Source organism: Coregonus lavaretus, assembly GCF_964263955.1.
Source record: "Coregonus lavaretus genome assembly, chromosome: 26".
Lineage (NCBI taxonomy): Eukaryota > Metazoa > Chordata > Actinopteri > Salmoniformes > Salmonidae > Coregonus > Coregonus lavaretus.
In genome coordinates this window covers 8,477,920-8,503,834 of record NC_140013.1, presented here as the reverse complement: position 1 = coordinate 8,503,834, position 25,915 = coordinate 8,477,920, and the positions used below count along the sequence as shown (strand labels likewise).

Sequence of the window (25,915 nt, the reverse complement as noted above, 5' to 3'; positions counted from 1 at the left end):
GACCCTGTGTAGAGATATCACATGTAAAATGCTAAGAATCACATTACCTTAAAGATCAACTATAATTTTCTTGGAAGCTTTCTGATACTATATAGTATTTGTTCGGCATGTGAAAGAATACCACATGTTGACAGACAGCAAAGTGAACTAATCTCAATAGTTGTAAAAAAAAAAATCCCATTCAGTTTAGCCTAAAAAGCCATGAGGTCTGTTGTCCTCAGGCTATGTTAGAAGATGTCCAGTATTAATTCAAATTGTGTTCTACCCTGCGAAAGCGCATTCTACCACTGTACACTGAACTACCAACAATGCACCTTTTAAAGGGAATTTCCCCAATGTTCGCGGAGATCGCATTCATGGTGAACGCTGTGAATGTCAGCTCAAGTGTAAATTACCTTTTAAGGAGTCTACTGATGCAACTGTGCGTCAATCTAATTAACACAATAAATCTCCATTAAAATGTGTCAGTTTAAGCTAGAGATATCTGCGTGGGCTGCGTCTCAATCAACCACATCAGCCTATGTTGGACTTTTGCATCTGCGGTGGAAAGTGGCAGAGCTACAGCGCTGTTTGTCAGACCAGGACACCCAAAAATGTATATTCTCATGAAAACGTCTGTAGTGTCCGAACGGTTTGGCCTACTAACTAATACAACTCTACGGAAAGATGAGACTCTCACGAACACGATGGTGTTCTCCGTGTTGCTCTATGACCCCCACAAGTGTCTGAAGGTAACCCATACAAATGAATGGAAGTATGGAGGTAGTTTTCTGCCAACAAAAAAAGTGTTAAATATGTGTCCAAAAACAAAAATATTTCCTGAGCTTTCTTATCTCCTAGATATAGGACAAACACCTCAAAACCTTATTCCTTATGATTTCTTTTTTTACTGTCTTTTTATAAATGTGTTATGCAATGCATTTATATGTGCTAAAGTAGTAAAGGCCAAAGGCTTTGACTTTCAGAGATTACAAGGCACCTCTGACGTCACCTAAACAAGAGCAATGCATTTGTCTGTCAACACATTATGGATGGAATCCCAGACAGTTTCTGTCAGTGTTATTGGGGATTGTTTATGTCTATAGCAGTCCAACTGCTCAGTAATCAGGACATCAATTACACAACATTTCATTTCACAGACATTTCACAATTGTGCAGACCTGATTCACCTATTCAAGGGCTTGATGACTAGTTGACAAGTTGAATCAGGTGTTAATAACTGTGGAATAGGTCAAATACATGGCTGTAGGTCCCCAAAGGAAAGGTTGGAAAACTCCTGGTTTGAAACTGTAGATAATTGCGAGTAAATGTAATTTAATAATTGTACGTTGAAATATGAGATATGAAAAGGGGAAATGGAGAGCAAGAAAGGGAGTGAGCTAAGAGTAGACGATTTTATTCAATTTCTAACCTCCCCGCCTTCTTTTGAGAGACACCGACAACCATATAATCAACTATTTCTACAGCTACAGTCACTGACAGCCATATCATAGCACTGAAAAATAACACATATTTTAAGATTTTTTAAAGTAAAACGGAAGATTTTGACGATATTTGTATATTTATTATATAGCGTGACGTTTTACTTCAAGGAGATACAATGCATTTTATATTACAAAAGCGAAATAAGACGTGGAAACAAGCTATCAATTTGAGCATCGTGGGATTGGTGGTTTATATTATGGGTAAGTAGGCTACAACGGAAGCGCCTAATGTAACAGCGGATCGTAATTTGGAAAGATGAATGACAGAGCCGCAATTTTACTATCTTGGATCAAATGTGCACCGTTTCCTCGCGCGTTGTGTGTGTAAGTGTGAGTGTGTGTGTCTGTAAATTAGCGAAATTGAGATATTCCTGAAATGCTGTATGATTATGGTAGGCTACCTAATTAATTGACTGGTGGCTCACGAAATACGCCGCTTGCCATCACTGTAAATTACCAACTTCATCACCTCTAAGCCTAACACTTTTCCCTCACCATTAGTAATTCGATCTAATACATCTGTAGGCTATGTCAACAGATTCAGTCAAGGAACCAAAACAGTAGGCTAAACGATGTGCGGTTGTTTTTAATCCAGAGATAAACGCAGTGAATCACAAAAAAAGGATCATTCGAGCGTCCCAACGCCTGATATATATCGAGGATAAACCAAAACAACGTGGGGATTTATTATCGGCCCGCTATCTACCTATAGCTTATTCAGAATGTGTAACAGTCGTGTATGTATCAGGGCTCAGGCAGGTCCAGTGATGCTCTCTCTACTGATGCAGGTGCGGAGTGGAGTGGATGGACGCAGACGCACGGACACCGCGTATCTCCATCATCTCGGCACTAGAGACGCATCGCTAGCAACATCGCCTTGCGTACAGGCTATTTGTAAACAGGCCATGAATCTGAAAGAAATTGTCGTTTCTCCTCAATTTAAATAAAGAACTCGTCATAGTGTTTGCTTTCTCACAATAGCGGGTCGAAGCGTGACTGGCACAGCACCGTCGGCTGGCTATGAGGAAGCCTATACTGAGTTTAGCGCATCTGGGTGGATACAATAATCTATTCACATTGCCTCACCAATGTAGGCTATATTTCCCGTTTATTCACATAGCCTACACTTTATTATTCGTATCCCAAAGAGCACTCAGGTAAAGATGGATAGTGAGAGCGCTGTTTTGTGCTAAGCAGAGGCCTGCTTGGCAACAGGCTAACGTTACTGGTGCGTAATGACAGCTCATGAGATGAATTTCCCGATCTGAAATGTTGATGCCATGACACCATTAAGCCTATGCAGTAGCCTAAACCTTTATTTTCCAAATATGCATGTTAATATCTGTGTTATCATAATGTTGTAGGATATTACAAATAAAGGGTAGGTTAAAAATGTAGAAATATGTATTGGAAAAATAGCATAGCCTAGCACTTTCAAACTGTTGTGGTGATGCAAATGTATGTCTGTGTCATCTGGTTCACACTGTCTGGTCATTGTGCAGTGTGCAGCAGAAGAGATGACTACTACCACACCAGCCTCTGAAACCTTCACCATTTTAGAACAATCATGTATTGTCATGCTGCTGCGCCTCCTATACTTTTACACCAGAGGGAGACAGTGCCATGCAGATAGACCAGCAGCTATGATGGCATGCTGAGCTCACATACAGCCTCTCATACTATTTGAAGGAGCAGTTGGTAATAGTAGACTTTTAGGAGCTCATAAATGCTATTTAACAACAGTATGGATGATTGATATAGAGGACTAGGCTACATTCGATGAAAACCGGTTGCTGACTAACAACCAACAGTATTTATGATGTCCATTCGGTATTGGGATCTTTGAGCGCACTTTTTAATTTCATCCACAAGGGGGCAGGCTATTCCACATCCACTGCCACTGTATAGCCCACTCTGCAGTCTGTAGCCTACTGTTGCTATGCAGCAGTTTAGCTCAGAGCTGGCAGCATTCATTTCATGGGATAGATCATCAATTCTCATTCTCAGGATGGTGCCATAAGGCTGCTCCTTTTGAATGTGAGGAAGTAGAGAGTAGGAATAGCTGCTTCATCATGGAAGGGATACTGTAGGTTACATGATTAGATTGAGCTGTAAGGTACAGGCTACAGTGTGTAGTTTGTAATCCCATAGCCTGCATAATGACCTTGCCTGTCAGCAGGTTCACCTAATAATGTGTTCTGTGTCATATCAAAGACACATACCTCAGCCATCAAAAGACAGAGATCCAATACATTTGACCAGTCTTGAACACTGTTACCTCCTTAAAACCAAATGTAATAACATTATGACCACCATATTAAGGTCAGTCCCTCAATAATGTATTATACTACATTATCCTTCCCCCATTGCACTCACTAGTCATATAGTATGCTGAGCCACTGCCCACTGCCCACAGCCAAACAAACACACACACACACACACATACTCACACTAAACACACACAGGACCAAGGACATTGGCAATCACCTTTATTCAAGGCTATGGATCACTGGGCAGCTAATGGGCCCAGAGGTCAACCACCTGGGTCGGCCTATCCATCAGCCAGTCAACACCTGCCCTGTCAGCAGGCAGCCTGGGTATGAACCCTGCTGGGTTGCAATCACCCACCTACAGGGTGAGAAATGGAATCGACATGGGGGTGAGGTGACATCTATGCCACTGGTAGAGAAGGAGACGACAGCTTCTGGTCCAAACCAGAGCCATGTGTTGTGCCATTGATGTTTCTGCATTATGATTCATTTACATAACACTTTAAAATTCTATGGCATCCATGTTAGACTTAACGCCCCATTACCTTACATGGGTAATATTTTAATAATGCTATGTAACTGAATGTCTAGAATTAGAACAAATTCAAAATTCTAAAAGTTGGCCCAACTCTCAAAATACATGGCTCTGGTCCAAACTAGTCTTGAACCAGGTGAAAGAGTACCAAGCCAGAACCGCAGTCTCAGTGGATTGCTGTTTGTTAGTTAGTGAGCTTTCCCAACACTGATCTACCACATTAAGTCCTTTGCACACAAGTATGCTCGCACACGCACACACACGCACACACACACAAACACACACATATTGAACCATTAAGTCTGGTCTTTGTATACACACTGCACAAACATTCTGCTGACAATGTCCTGTTAGCTAAGAAACCACAAGAAACTACAACGCCACTCTCCCCACAAAACACACTCAGAGATTAATAAAGGTGGTATGGTAGAAACTCAATAAAAGCTTTCATTCTCTTCCGTGCTATTAGTGTTTTGGCTAGTTTTACAGCTGCATCTGAAATGATAGGTGTAGTAGTACAGTATCGAATCTACACTCTTAGAAAGAAAGGTACTATCTAGAACCTAAAAGGGTTATTCGGCTGTCCCCATTGGAGAACCCTTTTAATAACCCTTTTTGGTTCTAGGTAGAACCCTTTTGGTTCCAGGTAGAACCCTTTTCGGTTCCATGTACAACCCTTTGCAAAGAGGGTTTTTACAGCAAAACCAAAAGGATTCTACCTGGATACAAAAAGGGTTCTACCTGGAACCAAAAAACGTTCACCTATGGGGACAGCCTAATAACCCTTGCGGAACCCTTTTCTCTAAGAGTGTGGACTTTATCTTAGTATTGGCAATATGTGATGTTAACTGTAGAGAACAAATCATGATTGCCTGAATTTATCTTGGTGCAGTGTGTGTGTGTGTGTGTGTGCGTGCGTGCGCCCGTGTGTGTGCTTATGCATGCATAATGTGTTTATACTTTGCGTATGAGATGAGAGACAGAGTGCTTTATTTCGAGAATGGCATCTGAGGGAGAATGCAACTTTGTGCGTGCATGCATGTGTTGGTGCATGTGTGTGTGCGACCATGTTTATATACTGCCACACAGTAATCCAATGACATTTTAAAAGTAGTTTCTACAGCACTGCAGTGCGCCTTGTCTTTACCTTCTCTTGAGCCGCCGAAAAAAGCAGCTGAAAGAAAGAGAGAGGAGGAGGGATATATGGGGTGTGCTGAGGGAGGGAGAGGAGAGTAAGGGAGAGTGAAGAAGGACGGAGGGAGGGAGAGGGCGATACACTGCAGTATTTCCTGCCTTGTAATAGCAGATCAAGTAGTGCAGCAAAAGCATTGGGTCACATGGGTGTTAAACACTATTTACATACTTTCTTTATTGGATGAGATAATGTAGCTCTCTCTCAGAATGCTACACATACTATAATATTATAGTTCAATATATGTGTGTATAGGCCTATAATTCTAGACAACGATGTTGGCATCATACATATCAAGGTCAAATAGCCCTTACACAGCCTGGAGGTGTGTTGGGTCATTGTCCTGTAAAAAAAAATAAAAAATAGTCCCACTAAGCGCAAACCAGATGGGATGGCATATCGCTGCAGAATTCTGTGTTAGCCATGCTTTTTAAGTTTGCATTGAATCCTAAATAAATCACTGACAGTGTCACCAGCAAAGCACCCCCACACCATCACACCTCCTCCTCCATGCTTCACGGAGGGAACCACACATACGGAGATCATCCATTCACCTACTATGCGTCTCACAAAGACACGGCGGTTAGAACCAAAAATCTCAAATTTGGACTCATCAGACCAAAGGACAGATTTCCACTGGTCTAATGTCCATTGCTCGTGTTTCTTGGCCAAAGCAAGCTCTTCTTCTTATTGGTGTCCTTTAGTAGTGGTTTCTTTTGCAGTAATTCGACCGTGAAGGCCTGATTAACGCAGTCTCCTCTGAACAGTTGATGTTGAGATGTGTCTGTTACTTGAACTCTGTAAAGCATTTATTTGGGCTGCAATTTCTGAGGCTGGTAACTCTAATGAAGTTATCCTCTGCAGCAGAGGTAACTCTGGGTCTTCCTTTCCTGTGGTCATCCTCATGAGAGCCAGTTTCATCATAGCGCTTGATGGTTTTTGCGACTGCAAGTTCTTGAAATTTTCCGTATTGACTGACCTTCATGTCTTCAAGAAATGATGAACTGTCGTTTCTCTTTGCTTATTTGAGCTTTTCTTGCCATAATATGGACTTGGTCTTTTACCAAATAGGGCTGTCTTCTGTATACCACCCCTACCTTGTCACAACACAACTGATTGGCTCAAACACATTAAGAAGGAAATAAATTCCACAAATTAACTTTTAACAAGGCAAACCTGTTAATTGAAATGCATTCCAGGTGACTACCTCATGAAGCTGGTTGAGAGAATGCCAAGAGTGTGCAAAGCTGTCATCAAGGGAAAGGGTGGCTACTTTGAAGAATCTCAAATATAAAATATATTTTGATTTGTTTAAAACACTTTTTTGGTTACTACATCATTCCATATGTGTTATTTCATAGTTTTGATATTTTCACTATTATTCGACAATGTAGAAAATAATAAAAAGAAAGAAAAACCCTGGAATGAGTAGGTGTGTCCAAAGTTTTGACTGGTACTGCATATTGAAGGATGTGATGGACATACTGTAAAGTAACCCCCTCCAGAATGTACTCACCCTATAGATGCACTAGATACAGTACAGATGTAGGATCTTAATTTGATCACTCTTTTGTTGCTGAGAACATATAATGTATTTGAAGTTTAAAAAGGCTTCTAAAGTTTGTAATTTCCACTTTAAAATGACAGACTTGATTTCTAGCTCAAATTAAGTTCCTACATCTGTATATAGCTAAATGGGAATATACAAGGCCAAACCATGGACTGGGAAGACATTCACGTAGCACCAGTGCAGATTAGAGTGCATTGCTGAGTGCTGACTCTGCAAGTACACGTGTTGTGTGTGTGTGTGTGTGTGTGTGTGTGTGTGTGTGTGTGTGACGTACAGGGTGTGCATATATTTTGCCAATGTGTAGCTATAGGTCTATACAGTGCATTCGGAAAGTATTCAGACCCCTTGACTTTTTCCACATTTTTTTTACGTTACAGCCTCAATCTAAAGTTGATTAAAAAAAAAAGGTTTTTAGAAATAACCCCCCCCTTTACTCAGTACTTTGTTGAAGCACCTTTGGCAGCGATTACAGGATCGAATCTTCTTCGGTATGACGCTACAAGCTTGGCACACCTGTATTTGGGGAGTTTCTCCCATTCTTCTCTGCAGATCCTCTCAAGCTCTGTCAGTTTGGATGGGGAGCGTCGCTGCACAGCTATTTTTAGGTCTCTCCAGAGATGTTCGATCGAGTTCAAGTCCAGGTTCTGGCTGGGCCACTCAAGGACATTCAGAGACTTGTCCCGAAGCCACTCCTCTGTTGTCGTGGCTGTGTGCTTAGGGTCGTTGTCCTGTTGGAAGGTGAACCTTCGCCCCAGTCTGACGTCCTGAGCGCTCTGGAGCAGGTTTTCATCAAGGATCTCTCTGTACTTTGCTCCATTCATCTTTCCCTCAATTCTGACTAGTCTCCCAGTCCCTGCCGCTGAAAAACATCCCCACAGCATGATGCTGCCACCACCATGCTTCACCGTAAGGATGGTGCCAGCTTTCCTTCAGATGTGACGCTTGGCATTCAGGCCAAAGAGTTCAATCTTGGTTTCATCAGACCAGAGAATCTTGTTTCTCATGGTCTGAGAGTCTTTAGGTGCCTTTTGGCAAACTCCAAGCGGGCTTTCATGTGCCTTATACTGAGGAGTGGCTTCCGTTTGGCCACTCTACTATAAAGGCCTGATTGGTGGAGTGCTGCAGAGTTGGTTGTCCTTCTGGAAGGTTCTCCCATCTCCACAGAGGAACTCTGGAGCTCTCTCAGAGTGACCATCGGGTTCTTGGTCACCTCCCTGATCAAGTCCCTTCTCCCCCGATTGCCCAGTTTTGCAGGGTGGCCAGCTCTAGGAATAGTATTGGTGGTTCCATGCACTGTCGACTGTTGGAGCTTCTATAGACAGGTGTGTGCCTTTCCAAATCATGTCCAATCAATTGAATTTGCCACAGGTGAACTCCAATCAAGTTGCAGAAACATCTCAAGGATGATCATTGGAAACAGGATGCACCTGAGCTCAATTTCCAGTCTCATAGCAAACGGTCTGAATACTTATGTAAAGAAGGTATTTCTGTTTATTATTTTTTATTTAATCCATTTTAGAATGAGGCGATAACATAACAAAATGTGGAAAAAGTCTGAATACTTTCTGAATGCACTGCATGTGAGCATACAGTGTATCTGTATGTGTGTGGGATGTCAGCCTACAGTGAGGAAAAAGTATTTGATCCCCTGCTGATTTTGTACGTTTGCCACCTGACAAAGAAATAATCAGTCTATAATTTTAATGGTAGGTTTAGTTGAACAGTGAGAGACAGAATAACAACAAAAGGAGAACTGGGTGAAAGTGTTGTGGTCAGATGAGACCAAAATGGAGCTATTTGGCATCAACTCAACTTGCCGTGTTTGGAGGAGGAGGAATGCTGCCTGTGACCCCAAGAACACCATCCCCACCGTCAAACATGGAGGTGGAAACATTATGCTTTGGGGGTGTTTTTCTGCTAAGGGGACAGGACAACTTCACCACATCAAAGGGACAATGGACGGGGCCATGTACCGTCAAATCTTGGGTGAGAACCTCCTTCCCTCAGCCAGGGCATTGAAAATGGGTCGTGGGTGGGTATTCCAGCATAACAATGACCCAAAACACACGTCCAAGGCAACAAAGGAGTGGTTCAAGAAGAAGCACATTAAGGTCCTGGAGTGGCCTAGCCAGTCTCCAGAACTTAATCCCATAGAAAATCTGTGGATGGAGCTGAAGGTTCCAGTTGCCAAACGTCAGCCTCTAAACCTTAATGACTTGGAGTAGATCTGCAAAGAGGAGTGGGACAAAATCCCTCTTGAGATGTGTGCAAACCTGGTGGCCAACTACAAGAAACGTTTGACCTCTGATTGCCAACAAGGGTTTTGCCACCAAGTACTAAGTCATGTTTTGCAGAGGGGTCAAATACTTATTTCCCTCATTAAAATGCAAATCAATTTATAACATTTTTGACATGCGTTTTTCTGGATTTTTTTGTTGTTATTCTGTCTCTCGCTGTTCAAATAAACCTACCATTAAAATTGTAGACTGATCATGTCTTTGTCAGTGGGCAAACGTACAAAATCAGCAGGGGATCAAATACTTTTTTCCCTCACTGTATTTGTCCCTCCCTGCCTCTCTCCTCTCTAAGCAGGTGCTGTACTGCAGTACTTCCAGAGGACACCTGATTCAGAGAGAGGAAGGGAGGGAAGGGAGGGAGAGAAGAGAGGGAGGAAGTGAGTGATCCGAGGGACAGGACACTAACTGCACCACTACAGCACACAAACAGAGAGAGAGAGAGAGAGAGAGAGAGAGAGAGAGAGAGAGAGAGAGAGAGAGAGAGAGAGAGAGAGAGAGAGAGAGAGAGAGATATAGGAGGGTGTGAGTAGAGGGACTAGCTGCTGCAGAGACCCAGTACGATGAAGAGTGATTGCAGCAGCAGGGGGAACTTGTCCAGGAACACAAAACTCGACAGACTGCAGAGGGAACGAATGGTGCAGAGCCGATGAAACACACCCATCCCACCCCAGCCATCACGCACGTGCTTGCACTCACTAACAGCCACACTCAGACCAATACACACACAGACATCCCACTGAGGCACTCACAGAACACACACACACACAGGGCCGCCGTTATGAGCGGGTCTTAGGGGGCCTGGCCCATTCTACCGTACCTCCATGCCTGTCCAAATAAAACATTGAAATATTGATAATTTATTTGACCGAGATGTGCACTGCAATGCAAATAGTCCGGGTAGCCATTTGATTAGCTTTTCAGGAGTCTCATGGCTTGGGGGTAGAAGCTGTTAAGAAGCCTTTTGGACCTAGACTTGGCACTCCGGTACCGCTTGCTGTGCATTAGCAGAGAGAACAGTCTATGACTAGGGTCGCTTCAGTCTTTAACAATTTGACAAAGCCTGGTATAGAGGTCCTGGATGGCAGGAAGCTTGGCCCAAGTGATGAACTGGGCCGTACGCATTACCCTCTGTAGTGCCTTGCGGTCGGAGGCCGAGCAGTCGCCATAGCAGGCAGTGATGCAACCAGTCAGGATGGTTTCGATGGTGCAGCTGTAGAACCTTTTGAGGATCTGAGGACCCATGCCAAATCTTTTCAGTCTCCTGAGGGGGAATAGGCTTTGTCGTGTCCTCTTCACGACTGTCTTGGTGTGTTTGGACCATGATAGTTTGTTGGCGATGTGAACACCAAGAAACTTGAAGCTCTCAACCTGCTCCACTACAGCCCTGTCGTTGAGAATGGGGGCGTGCTCGGTCCTCCTTTTCCTGTAGTCCACAATCATCTCTTTTTGTCTTGATCACGTTGAGGGAGAGGTTGTTATCCTGGCACCACATGGCCAGGTCTCTGACATCCTCCCTATAGGCTGTCTCATCGTTGTCGGTGATCAGGCCTATCACTGTTGTGTCTTTGGCAAACTTAATGATGGTGTTGGAGTCGTGCCTGGCCATGCAGTCATGGGTGAACAGGGAGTACAGGAGGGGACTGAGCACGCACCCCTGAGGGGCCCCTGTGTTGAGGATCAGCGTGGCAGATGTGTTGTTACCTACCCTTACCACCTGGGGGCGGCCCGTCAGGAAGACCAGGATCCAGTTGCAGAGGGAGGTGTTTAGTCCCAGGGTCCTTAGCTTAGTGATGAGCTTTGAGGGCACTATGGTGTTGAACGCTGAGCTGTAGTCAATGAATAGCATTCTCACGTAGGTGTTCCTTTTGTCCAGGTGGAAAAGGGCAGTGTGGAGTGCAATAGAGATTGCATAATCTGTGGATCTGTTGGGGCAGTATGCAAATTGGAGTGGGTCTAGGGTTTCTTGGATAATGGTGTTGATGTGAGCCATGACCAGCCTTTCAAAGCACATCATGCCTACAGACGTCAGTGCTACGGGTTTGTAGTAATTTAGGCAGGTTACCTTAGTGTTCCTGGGCACAGGGACTATGGTGGTCTGCTTGAAACATGTTGGTATTACAGACTCAGTCAGGGACAGGTTGAAAATGTCAGTGAAGACACTTGCCAGTTCGTCAGCGCAAGCTCGTAGTACACATCCTGGTAATCCGTCTGGCCCTGCGGCCTTGTGAATGTTGACCTGTTTAAAGGTCTTACTCACATCGGCTACGGAGAGCGTGATCACACAGTCGTCCGGAACAGCTGATGCTCTCATGTATGCTTCAGTGTTGCTTGCCTCGAAGCGAGCATAGAAGTAATTTAGCTCGTCTGGTAGGCTCGTGTCACTGGGCAGCTCGCTGCTGTGTTTCCCTTTGTAGTCTGTAATAGTTTGCAAGCCCTGCCACATCCGACGAGCATCGGAGCCGGTGTAGTACGATTCAATCTTAGTCCTGTGTTGATGCTTTGCCTTGTTTGATGGTTCGTCGGAGGGCATGGCGGGATTTTTTCTAAGTGTCCGGGTTAGAGTCCCGCTCCTTGAAAGTGGCAGCTCTATCCTTTAGCTCAGTGCGGATGTTGCCTGTAATCCATGGCTTCTGGTTGGGGTATGTAAGTACGGTCACTGTGGGGACGATGTCATCGATGCACTTATTGATGAAGCCAGTAACTGATGTGGTGTACTCCTCAATGCCATTGGAAGAATCCCGGAACATATTCCAGTCTGTGCTAGCAAAACAGTCCTGTAGCTTAGCATCTGCATCATCTTGACTACTTCGTTATTGACCGAGTCACTGGTGCTTCCTGCTTTAGTTTTTGCTTGTAAGCAGGAATCAGGACGATAGAATTATGGTCAGATTTGCCAAAAGGAGGGCGAGGGAGAGCTTTGTACACGTCACTGTGTGTGGAGTAAAGGTGGTCTAGAGTTTTTTTTTCTCCTCTGGTTGCACATTTAACATGCTGGTAGAAATTAAGTAAAATGGATTTAAGTTTCCCTTCATTAAAGTCCCCAGCCACTAGGAGCACCGCCTCTGGTTGAGCATTTTCCTGTTTGTTTATGGCCCTATACAGTAAATTTGGTGCGGTCTTAGTGCCAGCACCGGTTTGTGGTGGTAAATAGACAGCTACGAAATATATAGATGAAAACTCTTGGTAAATAGTGTGGTCTACAGCTTATCATGAGATACCCTACCTCATGCGAGCAAAACCTAGAGACTTCCTTAATATTAGATTTCTAGCACCAGCTGTTGTTTACAAATATACACAGACCACCACCCCTTGTCTTACCGGAGGTCGCTGTTCTCTCTTGCCGATGCAGCGTAAACCCCGCCAGCTATATGTTATCCATGTCGTCGTTCAGCCACGACTTGGTGAAACATAAGATATTACAGTTTTTAATGTCCCGTTGGTAGGATATTTGTGATCGTAGCTCGTCTATTTTATTATCCAATGATTGTACGTTGGCTAATAGGACTGATGGTAGAGGCAGATTACCCACTCGCCGTCGGATCCTTACAAGGCACCCCAACCTACGTCCCCGATATCTCCGTCTCTTTCTCCTGTGAATGACGGGGATTTGGGCCTTGTCTGGTGTCTGAAGTAAATCCTTCGCGTCCGACTCGTTAAATAATTTTTTTACGGCCAGTACGAGGTGAGTAATCGCTGTCCTGATATATCTCTTTACGGTCATAAGAGGCGGTGGCAGAAACATTATGTACAAAATAAGTTACAAATAATGCGAAAAAACACACACAATAGCGCAATCGGTTAGGAGCCGTAAAACGGCAGCCATCTCCTACGGCGCCATTACTTCATTCGGATGCTTTATCCGGTGAGAGAGTTTCAGCAGAGAGGAAGAGGTGAAGCGAGAGGTCTCACTCTCGCCAAAATCTGTCCAGAGTAAGCACAATGCGTTTCTATGGGCATATTATGCAGACCTAAGCTTGTCGCCTGCCTTCCCGCCTTTGGGACAACGACACCCATTGTTAGGGTGGAGACATGAGCATCTTGTCATTATATACAGATCTCTGGTTTCAGCCTCTTGCGAATTGGAAAGGAAAGTTGGTGGGTGCACAGTGCACTGTTAGGATGCGGGCTTCCCTTAAAGTACATTTATGTTTTGCCAAAATTACATAATTACTCCTAAATGAAAACATTATAAATACTTCACCAGAGAGCATGACTTAGCCTAAAATAAATCTATGTGGATAGTTTCAAATCACAAGTGCGTAGGCCTATGCCTATTTGGGAAGCCTGCAATTTGGGTAGTGCACATGTTGCAATAAGTCTAGCTGATTGAGTTGCGGCTATCAGTGAAAAGCATCTAAAATAGGTGTGAAGGTAATGTGTCTTGAGTATGATTTAAAATGTTGCAACACGAAGGAGGGGAGGGGTGTGTGGCGAAGATATGGCATGTCTCTCTCCAGAATGCATGCACTCAGCTCTCCAGAATGTCGCTCAGCTGTCTCCCGCCAATTCTTGCACATTCATTGTTTAATTCTGTGAATTGTTTGCCCTTTGATTGTTTCTTTTTTATCAATTCCCCATTACATACAGTACCAGTCAACATTTTGGACATACCTACTCATACCAGGGTTTTTCTTAATTTTTTACTATTTTCTACATTGTAGAATAATAGCGAAGACATCAAAACTATGAAATAACACATATTTTGGTTACATACACTTTTTTGGTTACTACATGATTGCATATGTGTTATTTCATAGTTTTGATGTCTTCACTATTATTCTACAATGTAGAAAATAGTAAAAATAAAGAAAAACTCTGGAATGAGTGGGTGTGTCCAAACTTTTGACTGGTACTGTATGTCACCAGTAGGCCTAGTAAATTTACTGTTAGTCCCCTGTCATTAGACTACATTAATTTATGTTAATGCATGTATTAATTACAGTAATTTACCAGGCCTGCTGTGTGCAAATGTAGGAAAATGCCCATTGGGCAATGTCTGATTTCTGATTGTCTTAACTCACCATGTCCACCACTAATAAGCTGATCTTCTCAGTAATTCTTTCTTCACCTCACATTGTATACAAAGTATTTTATTTTTATTTTTTTTACATCCCTTGCAAATGATAGTTCCTCAGTATTTGAAATATCTTTCCAACACAAATGTGTGCACAAACAGGACGTCCCGTGAAAAAACATGCCCACCTCTGGATATCAAAGGCCCACCCAACTGATTCGTTCTGGCAAAGGCCCTGCACACACACAACACACACAAACACACGCACACACACACAAAGAAACAAACAGATGTGCAAGTGTTCACATGCCTAACTGATACTGTGCATTGTCATCATATGCAGTTCACAGACACAACGCTGTAGGCACACACAGGTATACAGCACAGTTCTGCCTCAATGCCTCAATGAGTTATGTATTCAGGAGATTCAGTCAAACTCTTTTTCTGCAGCTTTAGCCAATACTCATGCATAAGCCATCGTCGCAATAAACGCCAACCCGCAAACAATGAATACCATTAGCAATACGAGTGGAACGATTACAGGGCAGAATTACCGGGCTGAATTCCTCTGTGCCTACAACTGAACCACCGATTCAACCACTCTGGCTGTTCAAAGTGTTGTCTAAGCATTCGTTCATTCGTTCCTTCAGTATGGTTCAGGGCACTTCAGAGGGAGTGCTGTACACGGTGTGTCAAGAGGTGCGTTAAGAGTAACCGGTGCAGGAGAGAGTCACTGTGTGCATACCGAGATGTTACTACAGTACGGTTGTGTACTGCGCAATTCCTCCCAGGTTGTGTGGATAGACACTACTGCTAAAGCAGTATCCTAATACTACTATCACCTTCAGCTGATGGTGGTTGCTTTACAGAGGATTTCACTGACCCAGAAAAAAATATATTTTGAAATACATAGCAGTTTGTTTAAGTGATGATCTCATACATACAGATGAAGTCGGAAGTTTACATACACCTTTAAACTTAGTTTTTCACAATTCCTGACATTTAATCCTAGTAAAAATGCCCTGTCTTAGGTCAGTTAGGATCACCACTTTATTTTAAGAATGTGAAATGTCAGAATAATAGTAGAGAGAATGATTTATTTCAGCTTTTATTTCTTTTATCACATTCCCAGTGGGTCAGAAGTTTACATACACTCAATTAGTGTTTGGTAGCACTGAGTCAGGTTTGTAGGCCTCCTTGCTCGCACACGCTTATTCAGTTCTGCCCACACATTTTCTATAGGATTGAGGTCAGGGCTTTGTGATGGCCACTCCAATACCTTGACTTTGTTGTCCTTAAGACATTTTGCCACAACTTTGGAAGTATGCTTGGGGTCATTGTCCATTTGGAAGACCCATTTGCGACCAAGCTTTAACTTCCTGACTGAGGTCTTGAGATGTTGCTTCAATATATCCACATAATTTTCCTTCCTCATGATGCCATATATTTTGTGAAGTGCCCCAGTCCCTCCTGCAGCAAAGCACCCCACAGCATGATGCTGCCACCCCCGTGCTTCACAGTTGGGATGGTGTTCTTTGGCTTGCAAGGTACCCCCTTTTTCCTCCAAACATAACGATGGTCATTATGGCCAAACAGTTATATTTTTGTTTCATCAGACCAGAGGACATTTCTCCAAAAAGTACGATCTTTGTCCCCATGTGCAGTTGCAAACCGTTGTCTGGCTTTTTTATGGCGGTTTTGGAGCAGTGGCTTCTTCCTTGCTGAGTGGCCTTTCAGGTTATGTCGACATAGGACTTGTGTTACTGTGGATATAGATACTTTTGTACCAGTTTCCTCCAGCATCTTTACAAGGTCCTTTGATGTTGTTCTGGGATCGATTTGCACTTTTCGCAACCAAAGTACATTAATCTCTAAGAGACAGAACGCGTCTCCTTCCTGAGCGGTATGACGGCTGCGTGGTACCATGGTGTTTATACTTGCGTACTATTGTTTGTACAGATGAACGTGGTACCTTCAGGCGTTTGGAAATTGCTCCCAAGGATGAACCAGACTTGTGGAGGTCTACAAATTTTTCCTGAGGTTTTGGCTGATTTCTTTTGATTTTCCCATGATGTCAAGCAAAGAGGCACTGAGTTTGAAAGTAGGCCTTGAAATACATCCACAGGTACACCTCCAATTGACTCAAATGATGTCAATTAGCCTATCAGAAGCTTCTAAAGCCATGACATCATTTTCTGGAATTTTCCAAGCTGTTTAAAGGCACAGTCAACTTAGTGTATGTAAACTTCTGACCCACTGGAATTGTGATACAGTGAATTATAAGTGAAATAATCTGTCTCTAAACAATTGTTGGAAAAATGACTTGTGTCATGCACAAAGTCCTAACCGACTTGCCAAAACTATAGTTTGTTAACAAGATATTTGTGGAGTGGTTGAAAAACAAGTTTTAATGTCTCCAACCTAAGTGTATGTAAACTTCCGACTTCAACTGTATGATCTTTCTCGTGAATGAACTCATTCCTTCCTATAGAACAGTAAACAACAAAATCCATACTTCCATGTGTAGCAGATCTATGTGTTTCATAATGAATCCCCTCCATCCCTCCCTCCCCCAGCCTGCCCTGCGTCTAGTATGGATGTCCTGGTCCATAACCAGATCAACGTCCTGAATGGCACCATGGTGAGGATCCAGTGCATCTTCACCTCCTGCTACAAGATGGATGTCAACAAGTTTGCCATGAACTGGACCTACCAGGAGAACACCAACGAGACTGAGGAGATGGTGAGAGACCAGACCGTGTGTCTGCCCTTGTATTGTGTCAATGCCAGGCCGATGCACAGTGTCCATTTTAGGACACCCTCAGCCTCAGATTGACTCAAGGAAGGTGAGGACTGACTCAAGGAGGGGTAAGGTGTAAGGCTAAAATGGACACCGTCCCCCTGACTCTGCCATGATATACAGTAACATTAATCTTCTTTTATTTTATTTTTTTAGATGTGTTTCATTTCATTGTATTTATTTAGCCAGTATAGTCTACAGATATAGGATCTTAATTTGACCAGTATTGTCTTAGCAAATTATTCCTGCCGCAACAGGATTTGAACGTTTAGTCCATTATGTTGCTTGATCAGTGGTTAGGCTATGAGCTGGACAAAAGTAGGCAACATGAAAAGTGCAATAATGTTAATATAACCGTGTGTTAGTGCAGGTTTTCAGTGAATGTATGCAAATCACGAAGCTCATCTGCATTTCCTGCAGTGCAGGAAAATTGTCAGCAACAAAAGAGTGATCAAATTAAGATCCTACATCTGTACTCAGTAACAGTTGCCACTGTTTTCCAGGGAGTCCTGGGTTCAATAAAAACTACATGTTTTCTGTCTATCTTTCTGCTAATCCCCCTCTTCCTCCTCTTCTCTCCTCCAGTTCATGACCTATAAGAAGGGGATGATGCCCCTGCGGACGGACCGGTTCAGTGACCGGGTGCAGTTTGTGGGTAACCTGGAAAAGAACGACTTGTCCATCACCCTCTCTGATGTCCAGCTGTCAGACGAGGGCATCTACAACTGCTACGTCCGCAACCCCCCTGACCGCATCCAGGGCCACGGAATCATCAACATGTTTGTCGTCACAGAATGTAAGGGCAGGGGGCAAGGCAGGGAGAAATAAGAGGGACAGGGGGCAAGTTGCTTAGCAGTTGCTTGGCGAGCCTGAAAATACTTGATCTAAGTGATTGATAGTTGGTATTCAGCAGTCATAAAAGTATGCCTTATTTACTTTGAAGAACTACTAAAATTGTGATTTCGTCAGACCGCATAGGCAGAAGCTCTATAGAGATGAGATGATGACCTGGAATGAAATAATAAAGTCATCAAATCAAACAAATATTTTATTAAAGTAAAGTAATGTGAATAAATGATGGTTAATAAGTGAATAGCAGTAATGGGCAGTCACTACCATCATGGGACTTGTATTAATTGTTTTATTCTGTGTTGTTACAGCATTCAACCCACATAAAGCAAAGTGCATTTTATGTTTAAAAAATATATAGAAACCGAAAACTGTGATACATTTTTTATAATAGAATCAAAACCGGACCGACCTCAAAAAGCACTAATCGCTCAGCACTAATCTGTGGTCAACTGGTCCATCCATCCACCCATACCAGCCCATCCCTGGCCTTGAGGCTTGTTTGCCAGCATGTCATTAATTAATGTGCCCTGCCCTTGCCATTCATCCATTTATCAATCCATTCACTCACCAATCCATCCCTCCATCCTTCAGTTCCTCATCTGGTTGTGTTTCTGTTCTCCCTTAGTCTCAGTCTCAACCTTCCTTCAGCCCAGGACATGATGACACAACACTATACAGCTTTTTACTTATTGAAGGTCGTGCCAACCCAGCTCACCTCAGAATCATTGCCTCTCACAAATGCTGGTCTCACACATGCACACTTTTACACACACATGTATGCATGATTACACACATGCATTTACACACACACACACACACACACACACACACACACACACACACACACACATACATACATAAAAGTCAATTTCAGCATTGCTTTCCTGGTTTTTCGTATCCTCACACTGTGGTTTAATCAGCCCTTTGCCAACTATACACTCTATCTACAGAACTATCTCACCTGCTCTTCCCTCCTCCTCTCCCCCTCCACAGTGCCTCCCCCGCGGGACTCGACCATAGCGGTGGCGATCGGGGCGTCAGTCGGCGGTGCGCTGGCTCTGCTCATCCTGTCCATGGTGGTGGTGAAGTGTATACGGCGCCACAAGAAACAGGAGCTCATCTCTGACGAGCAGAAGATGGAAGAAGAGGGCAAGCTGGATGCAGAGGGGGGCACCGAGGAGGGAACCAAGTGAGAACCCCTCTTTGTTTTAACTTTCTCTTTCAGTCATCTCTTCTTCTTTACCCATCTTCCTCTGAACATCTACAGTTGAAGTCGTAAGTTTACATACACCTTAGCCAAATACATTTAAACTCAGTTTTTCACAATTCCTGACATTTAATCCTAGTAAAGATTCCCTGTCTTAGGTCAGTTAGGATCACCACTTTATTTTAAGAATGTGAAATGTCAGAATAATAGTGGGTCAGAAGTTTACATACACTCAATTCATATTTGGTAGCATTGCCTTTAAATTGTTTAACTTGGGTCAAACGTTTCAGGTAGCCTTCCACAAGCTTCCCACAATAAGTTGGGTGAATTTTGGCCCATTCCTCCTGACAGAGCTGGTGTAACTGAGTCAGGTTTGTAGGCCTCCTTGCTCGCACACGCTTTTTCAGTTCTGCCCACACATTTTCTATAGGATTGAGGTCAGGGCTTTGTGATGGCCACTCCAATACCTTGACTTTGTTGTCCTTAAGACATTTTGCCACAACTTTGGAAGTATGCTTGGGGTCATTGTCCATTTGGAAGACCTATTTGCGACCAAGTTTTAATTTCCTGACTGATGTCTTGAGATGTTGCTTCAATATATCCACATAATTTTCCTTCCTCATGATGCCATCTATTTTGTGAAGTGCACCAGTCCCTCCTGCAGCAAAGCACACCCACAGCATGATGCTGCCACCCCCGTGCTTCACGGTTGGGATGGTGTTCTTTGGCTTGCAAGGTACCCCCTTTTTCCTCCAAACATAACGATGGTCATTATGGCCTAACAGTTATATTTTTGTTTCATCAGACCAGAGGATATTTCTCCAAAAAGTATGATATTTGTCCCCATGTGCAGTTGCAAACCGTAGTCTGGCTTTTTTATGGCGGTTTTGGAGCAGTGGCTTCTTCCTTGCTGAGCAGCCTTTCAGGTTATGGCAATATAGGACTCGTTTTACTGTGGATATAGATACTTTTGTACCTGTTTCCTCCAGCATCTTCACAAGGTCCTTTGCTGTTGTTCTGGGATTGATTTGCACTTTTCGCACCAAAGTACGTTCATCTCTAGGAAACAGAACGTGTCTCCTTCCTGAGCGGTATGACGGCTGCGTGGGCCCATGGTGTTTATATTTGCGTTCTATTGTTTGTACAATTGCTCCCAAGGATGAACCAGACTTGTGGAGGTCTACAATTATTTTTCTGAATTCTTGGCTGATTTCTTTTGTTTTTCTCATGATGTCAAGCAAAGAGGCACTGAGTTTGAAGGTAGGCCTTGAAATACATCCACATGTATACCTCCAATTGACTCAAATGATGTCAATTAGCCTTTCAGAAGCTTCTAAAGCCATGGCATCATTTTCTGGAATGTTCCAAGCTGTTTAAAGGCACAGTCAACTTAGTGTATGTAAACTTCTGACCCACTGGAATTGTGATACAGTGAATTATAAGTCTGTAAACAATTGTTGGAAAAATGACTTGTGTCATGCACAAAGTAGATGTCCTAACCGAGTTGCCAAATCTATAGTTTGTTAACAAGAAATTTGTGGAGTGGTTGAAAAACAAGTTTTAATGACTCCAACCTAAGTGTATGTAAACTTCCAACTTCAACTGTATCTCTTCCTCGATACCTCTACAGATGTAGGATCTTAATTTGAGCCATTTTGCTACAGCAGGAAAATAATCCTGCAGCAACAGAAAATGTGAATTATTATGTGTATTATAATTAATGGAAATTGTTCTGGGATTTTACACGTTTTTAAGGGAAAGTCAAGTCTGAAATTCCTCTAAGTGGAATTTGCAAACTTCAGAAACCTTTTTAAACCTCAAATACAGTACAAGTGTAACATGTCCTGCAACAGGGTGATCATATTAAGATCCTACATCTGTATATTGCTTTACTCTGACTCTTTCTAAAAGTTGGGAAATGATAATAATGTGTCACCTGATTTAGGCTATCCTCCTTCTCTTTCTTTTCTCTTTGCTGCTTGTCTCTCTCCTCTCTCTCTCTCTCTCTCTCTCTCTCTCTCTCTCTCTCTCTCTCTCTCTCTCTCTCTCTCTCTCTCTCTCTCTCTCTCTCTCTCTCTCTCTCTCTCTCTCTCTCTCTCTCTCTCTCTCTCTCTCTCTCTCTCTCTCTCTCTCTCTCTCTCTCTCTCTCTCTCTCTCTCTCTCTCTCTCTCTCTCTCTCCTTCTGTCATCTACTTGAGGCAATGCTCTTGAGTCTTAAAATCGACTTCAATTATATTTCTCTTTCAACTGTACATAGTATGTGCACTGACGGGGTGGTCCATCATTTATACCACAACATGTTGGAATAACCCCAGAAACTTCACAAAATATAGATGTTATGGAAACACATTCCAGAAATATGTCCGGTGTAAAGCATAAGTGGAGTCATACATTTCTCTTAAAACCACCCTGAACAAAGCTGACAAGTATCCCTCTTCCCTTCTTTTATTCTTCTTGTTTTATTTGCATGTATGTTGAATGTGTGTTCCTGCGGGTATGTGTGTTTGCATTTATATGTGTGTTCTTGTGTGTGTGTGCGTGAATGTGTATGTGTGTGTTTGTTTGTTTGTGGATATTGCCATGAGCCAGGCAGCTATAACCGGCCTGCATGGTCCTGGAGGCCCAACGTTCGCTGGAGCCCCACTCCCTCCCTCACACTGGTAACAATCTGTGATTGGTGTTTTGTGCTGGTCATGTGACCCCAGTTAGCCAAGAAGAAGTGGCCACTTATGGCCTTCTTCCTTCTTCCCCAAACCTTTCTGTTCATCCCTCTCTCTCGTTACCAAGGTGATGGGAACTTCAAATTCTGTTTGATATTTAACTATGAGGCTCTGTCCTGACAATCTCAAAATAATAGTCTGTCCCTGGCTCATTTCCCGTATGACCACTGATGTGAAAGGACAATAGATTAAATCAATGTGCTGTCATCTCATGTATCAGTGGTCATGAAGGACAGGAGACATGGAAAGGACTGTTGAGACAGTCTCACTCTCAACCTCTGTCCTGATCTCATCCAATAGAATGGTCAATCCTATCCTGCCTTTCCCCCTCTGGTCTGCTCTCCCTTCTACCTTCAACCTCTTTTCTACCTGATCGTCTCTCTTCCAGGACTTAGATCTGATCAGTTCTGATTCTGAATGCCTGTAGGGCTCAATCCTAACTTCAGATACAAACACAGAACTTGTCTGCACAAATATGTTGTCTAACATGATTCATGGGGAAGGAAAGTGTACATGTGCTCACTGTATCTCAAGTTAGATTTTGTCCATTAGTTTGCACCTGTGTGTTTGTTTGACCTGACACATGGCTGTAGACTCCACCGTGCAAGGTTCCAGGATGAATTTGGGTCGCACTTTATTTGGATAGTCCGGATTTTCATGGTCTTACTATCAACAAACTATATGTTGATAAGCAACTGCTTGCTAAGGTTACGGTTAGGGTTAGGGTTAGGTTTAGGTTTAGAATACGGGTAAGGGGTTAAGTTTAGGGTTAAGATAAGAGTTAGGTTAGGGTTAGAGATAGGGTTAGGGTTAGTAGATACAGTTGAAGTCGGAAGTTTACATACAGTTAAGTTGGAGACATTAAAACTCGTTTTTCAACCACTCCGCAAATTTCTTGTTAACAAACTATAGTTTTGGCAAGTCGGTAAGGACATCTACTTTGTTCATGACACAAGTAATTTTTCCAACATTTGTTTACAGACAGATTATTTCACTTATAATTCACTGTATCACAATTCCAGTGGGTCAGAAGTTTACATACACGAAAATTCCAGAAAATGATGTCATGGCTTTAGAAGCTTCTGATAGGCTAATTGACATCATTTGAGTCAATTGGAGGTGTACCTGTGGATGTATTTCAAGGCCTACCTTCAAACTCAGTGCCTCTTTGCTTGACATCATGGGAAAATCAAAAGAAATCAGCCAAGACCTCAGAAACAAAATTGGAGACCTCCACAATTGTAGACCTGTCCTGATGAAACAAAAATAGAACTGTTTGGCACTAATGACCATCGTTATGTTTGGAGGAAAAAGGGGGTTGCTTGCTAGCCGAAGAACATCATCCCAACCGTGAAGCACGGGGGTGGCAGCATCATGATGTGGGGGTGCTTTGCTGCAGGAGGGACTGGTGCACTTCACAAAATAGATGGCATCATGAGGAAGGAAAATTATGTGGATATATTGAAGCAACATCTCAAGACCTCAGTCAGGAAGTTAAAGCTTGGTCGCAAATGGGTCTTCCAAATGGACAATGACCCCAAGCATACTTCCAAAGTTGTGGAAAAATGTCTTAAGGACAACAAAGTCAAGGTATTGGAGTGGCCATCACAAAGCCTTGACCTCAATCCTATAGAAAATGTGTGGGCAGAACTGAAAAAGTGTGTGCGAGCAAGGAGGCCTACAAACCTGACACAGTTACACCAGCCCTGTCAGGAGGAATGGGCCAAAATTCACTCAACTTATTGTGGGAAGCTTGTGGAAGGCTACCCAAAATGTTTGACCCAAGTTAAACCATTTTAAAGGCAATGCTACCAAATACTAATTGAGTGTATGAAACTTCTGACCCACTGGGAATGTGATGAAAGAAATAAAAGCTGAAATAAATCATTCTCTCTACTATTATTCTGACATTTCACATTCTTAAAATAAAGTAGTGATCCTAACTGACCTAAGACATGGAATTTTTACTAGGATTAAATGTCAGGAATTGTGAAAAACTGAGTTTAAATGTATTTGGCTAAGGTGTATGTGAACTTCTGACTTCAACTGTAGTTGAAATGTTACTGATAGTCTGTAGATAGACTGTAGAGCATCTAGAAAGGGACTATGAAAATGTGATGTGTCATAGCTTTTTTTGGAAGCTATAGCAGTCTACAGCCATGTCTCAGGGCAATGTGTTTGTGTGTTTTTACTAGGTTTTCAGTTACTAGTAACTAACATATTTTCCACACTAACTCTATAAGAGATCAACCCCTGCCTGTTTCTGCACAGTAGCTATTGCTGTGTTTGCATTGTGGTACTAGCCAATGTGGTGTGGTGATGGGTGTGTGGTGCAGTCTGTGTTTGATGTATGGAATTGTACAAGTTAATACATGTCCCAACATTTCCCCCTGATCCTACAGTGGTATATAAATACTGTACAACAACAATAGCATGGAAATCAGCTTAAAAACAAGTCAGGTTGGCAAGACAACCAGTGTCTACTTTAGGAAGCACTGACCTAGATGTTTAAACTATCTTGTCTTCTACTCTCATGTGACTTTCACATCTCTTTAGTGTGTTGGTATTGGGGTGCTGTTTCCTTGTTTTTGTTCAATAGGTGGATTTGATGTACTATATGTACTGTATCGCTGAGCTCATGTATATCTCTGCTCTCTTTCCCTGCCTCTCTGTTTCCGATTAACCATAACCTTCAGAAAAGCATTCCTGCCTGAAGATGTATAGTGACCCTTGCTTGAATCCTCGTCCAGCATCTGCCTCACCCCACGCCGCCTCCCTCTTGTCCAGCCAAACAAGATTGCAGTTATGGGAAGCCCCAGCCACCAGCCACGCCACCCATGCCACCCCTGCCTCTATCTTCAGTCAGCCATCTTAGCTCCTCTCTTCTTTGACGGGAAGCCACAAAAGGTGGAGGAGACTAGTGGACGGTAGCCTCCAAACGACATTCCTCTTTCCCCTTTTTCTCGCTTCTAGTCTCTCTAAATATACAGATGTAGGATTTTAATTTGATCACCCTGTTGCAGGATAAATGTGTACTGTATTTGAGGTTTAAAAAGGCTTCTGAAGTTTTCCCTTACGAAAAATTTATAAACTCTTAGAAAAATATAAATTAATTATAATCCACATAATAATTCACATTTCCTGTTGCTGCAGGATTATTTTCCTGCTGTAGCAAACTGGCTCAAATTAAAATCCTACATCTGTAGAGTAAATGGATGAATTGACATCCGTGATTACTGGGAAAGATCCTGCTCTCTCTCTCTCTCTCTCTCTCTCTCTCTCTCTCTCTCTCTCTCTCTCTCTCTCTCTCTCTCTCTCTCTCTCACTCTCACTCTCACTCTCTCTCTCTCTCTCTCTCTCTCTCTCTCTCTCTCTCACTCTCTCTATCTCTCAAATTGTTGTCTTCTAGTTTGCCACACCATTGGATAACAAGTGATTTACTTCCAAATCAAATCATATTATTCTCTCTTCCTTCCTTCCTTCCTTCCTTCCTTCCTTCCTTCCTTCCTTCCTTCCTTCCTTCCTTCCTTCCTTCCTTCCTTCCTTCCTTCCTTCCTTCCTTCCTTCCTTCCTTCCTTCCTTCCTTCCTTCCTTCCTTCCTTCCTTCCTTCTCTCTCTCTCTCTCTTTTTCTTGCTCTATCACATTACTTAGCGATGCATAATGGTTGGGGCAAAAAAGTTCCATGTTTTTTTTGACAGCTATAGTGTGTGTCCAAATGACAACCTTTCTGTGTGAGAATGGTATGGGTGGATTTTTGGCTCTGTGTGTTTGTTTTTATGTACAGGGTATAAGCTTGTGAATGACCTTCAGATGTAACTACGAGCAGTGTGGGTGTATACACGTGTGTGAATATGTGTGTGTTTGTGTGTGTGTTTGAGAATGTGTTTGAGTGTCCATAGAGTGTCCGAATGTCTTTTCTTCAAACTCAGACTCTCCCTGAATGGAGAAGCCAGGCATGATTTTATCAGTAGTC

The 25,915-nt window shown here is 42.9% G+C and overlaps 1 protein-coding gene across 1 annotated transcript; it reads left to right on the top strand.

Moving 5' to 3' along the window:
* Nucleotides 1-1,600: 1,600 nt before the first annotated feature.
* Nucleotides 1,601-24,665, top strand: LOC311101429 (sodium channel regulatory subunit beta-2-like; the record flags this gene model as incomplete). The annotated part of the gene is made up of 5 exons (XM_084142575.1): nucleotides 1,601-1,685; nucleotides 16,939-17,105; nucleotides 17,748-17,958; nucleotides 19,008-19,203; nucleotides 24,638-24,665. 5 exons carry the CDS (start codon nucleotides 1,601-1,603, stop codon nucleotides 24,663-24,665), a joined length of 687 nt encoding a protein of 228 aa, XP_083998701.1.
* Between the last annotated feature and the right edge of the window lie 1,250 nt (nucleotides 24,666-25,915).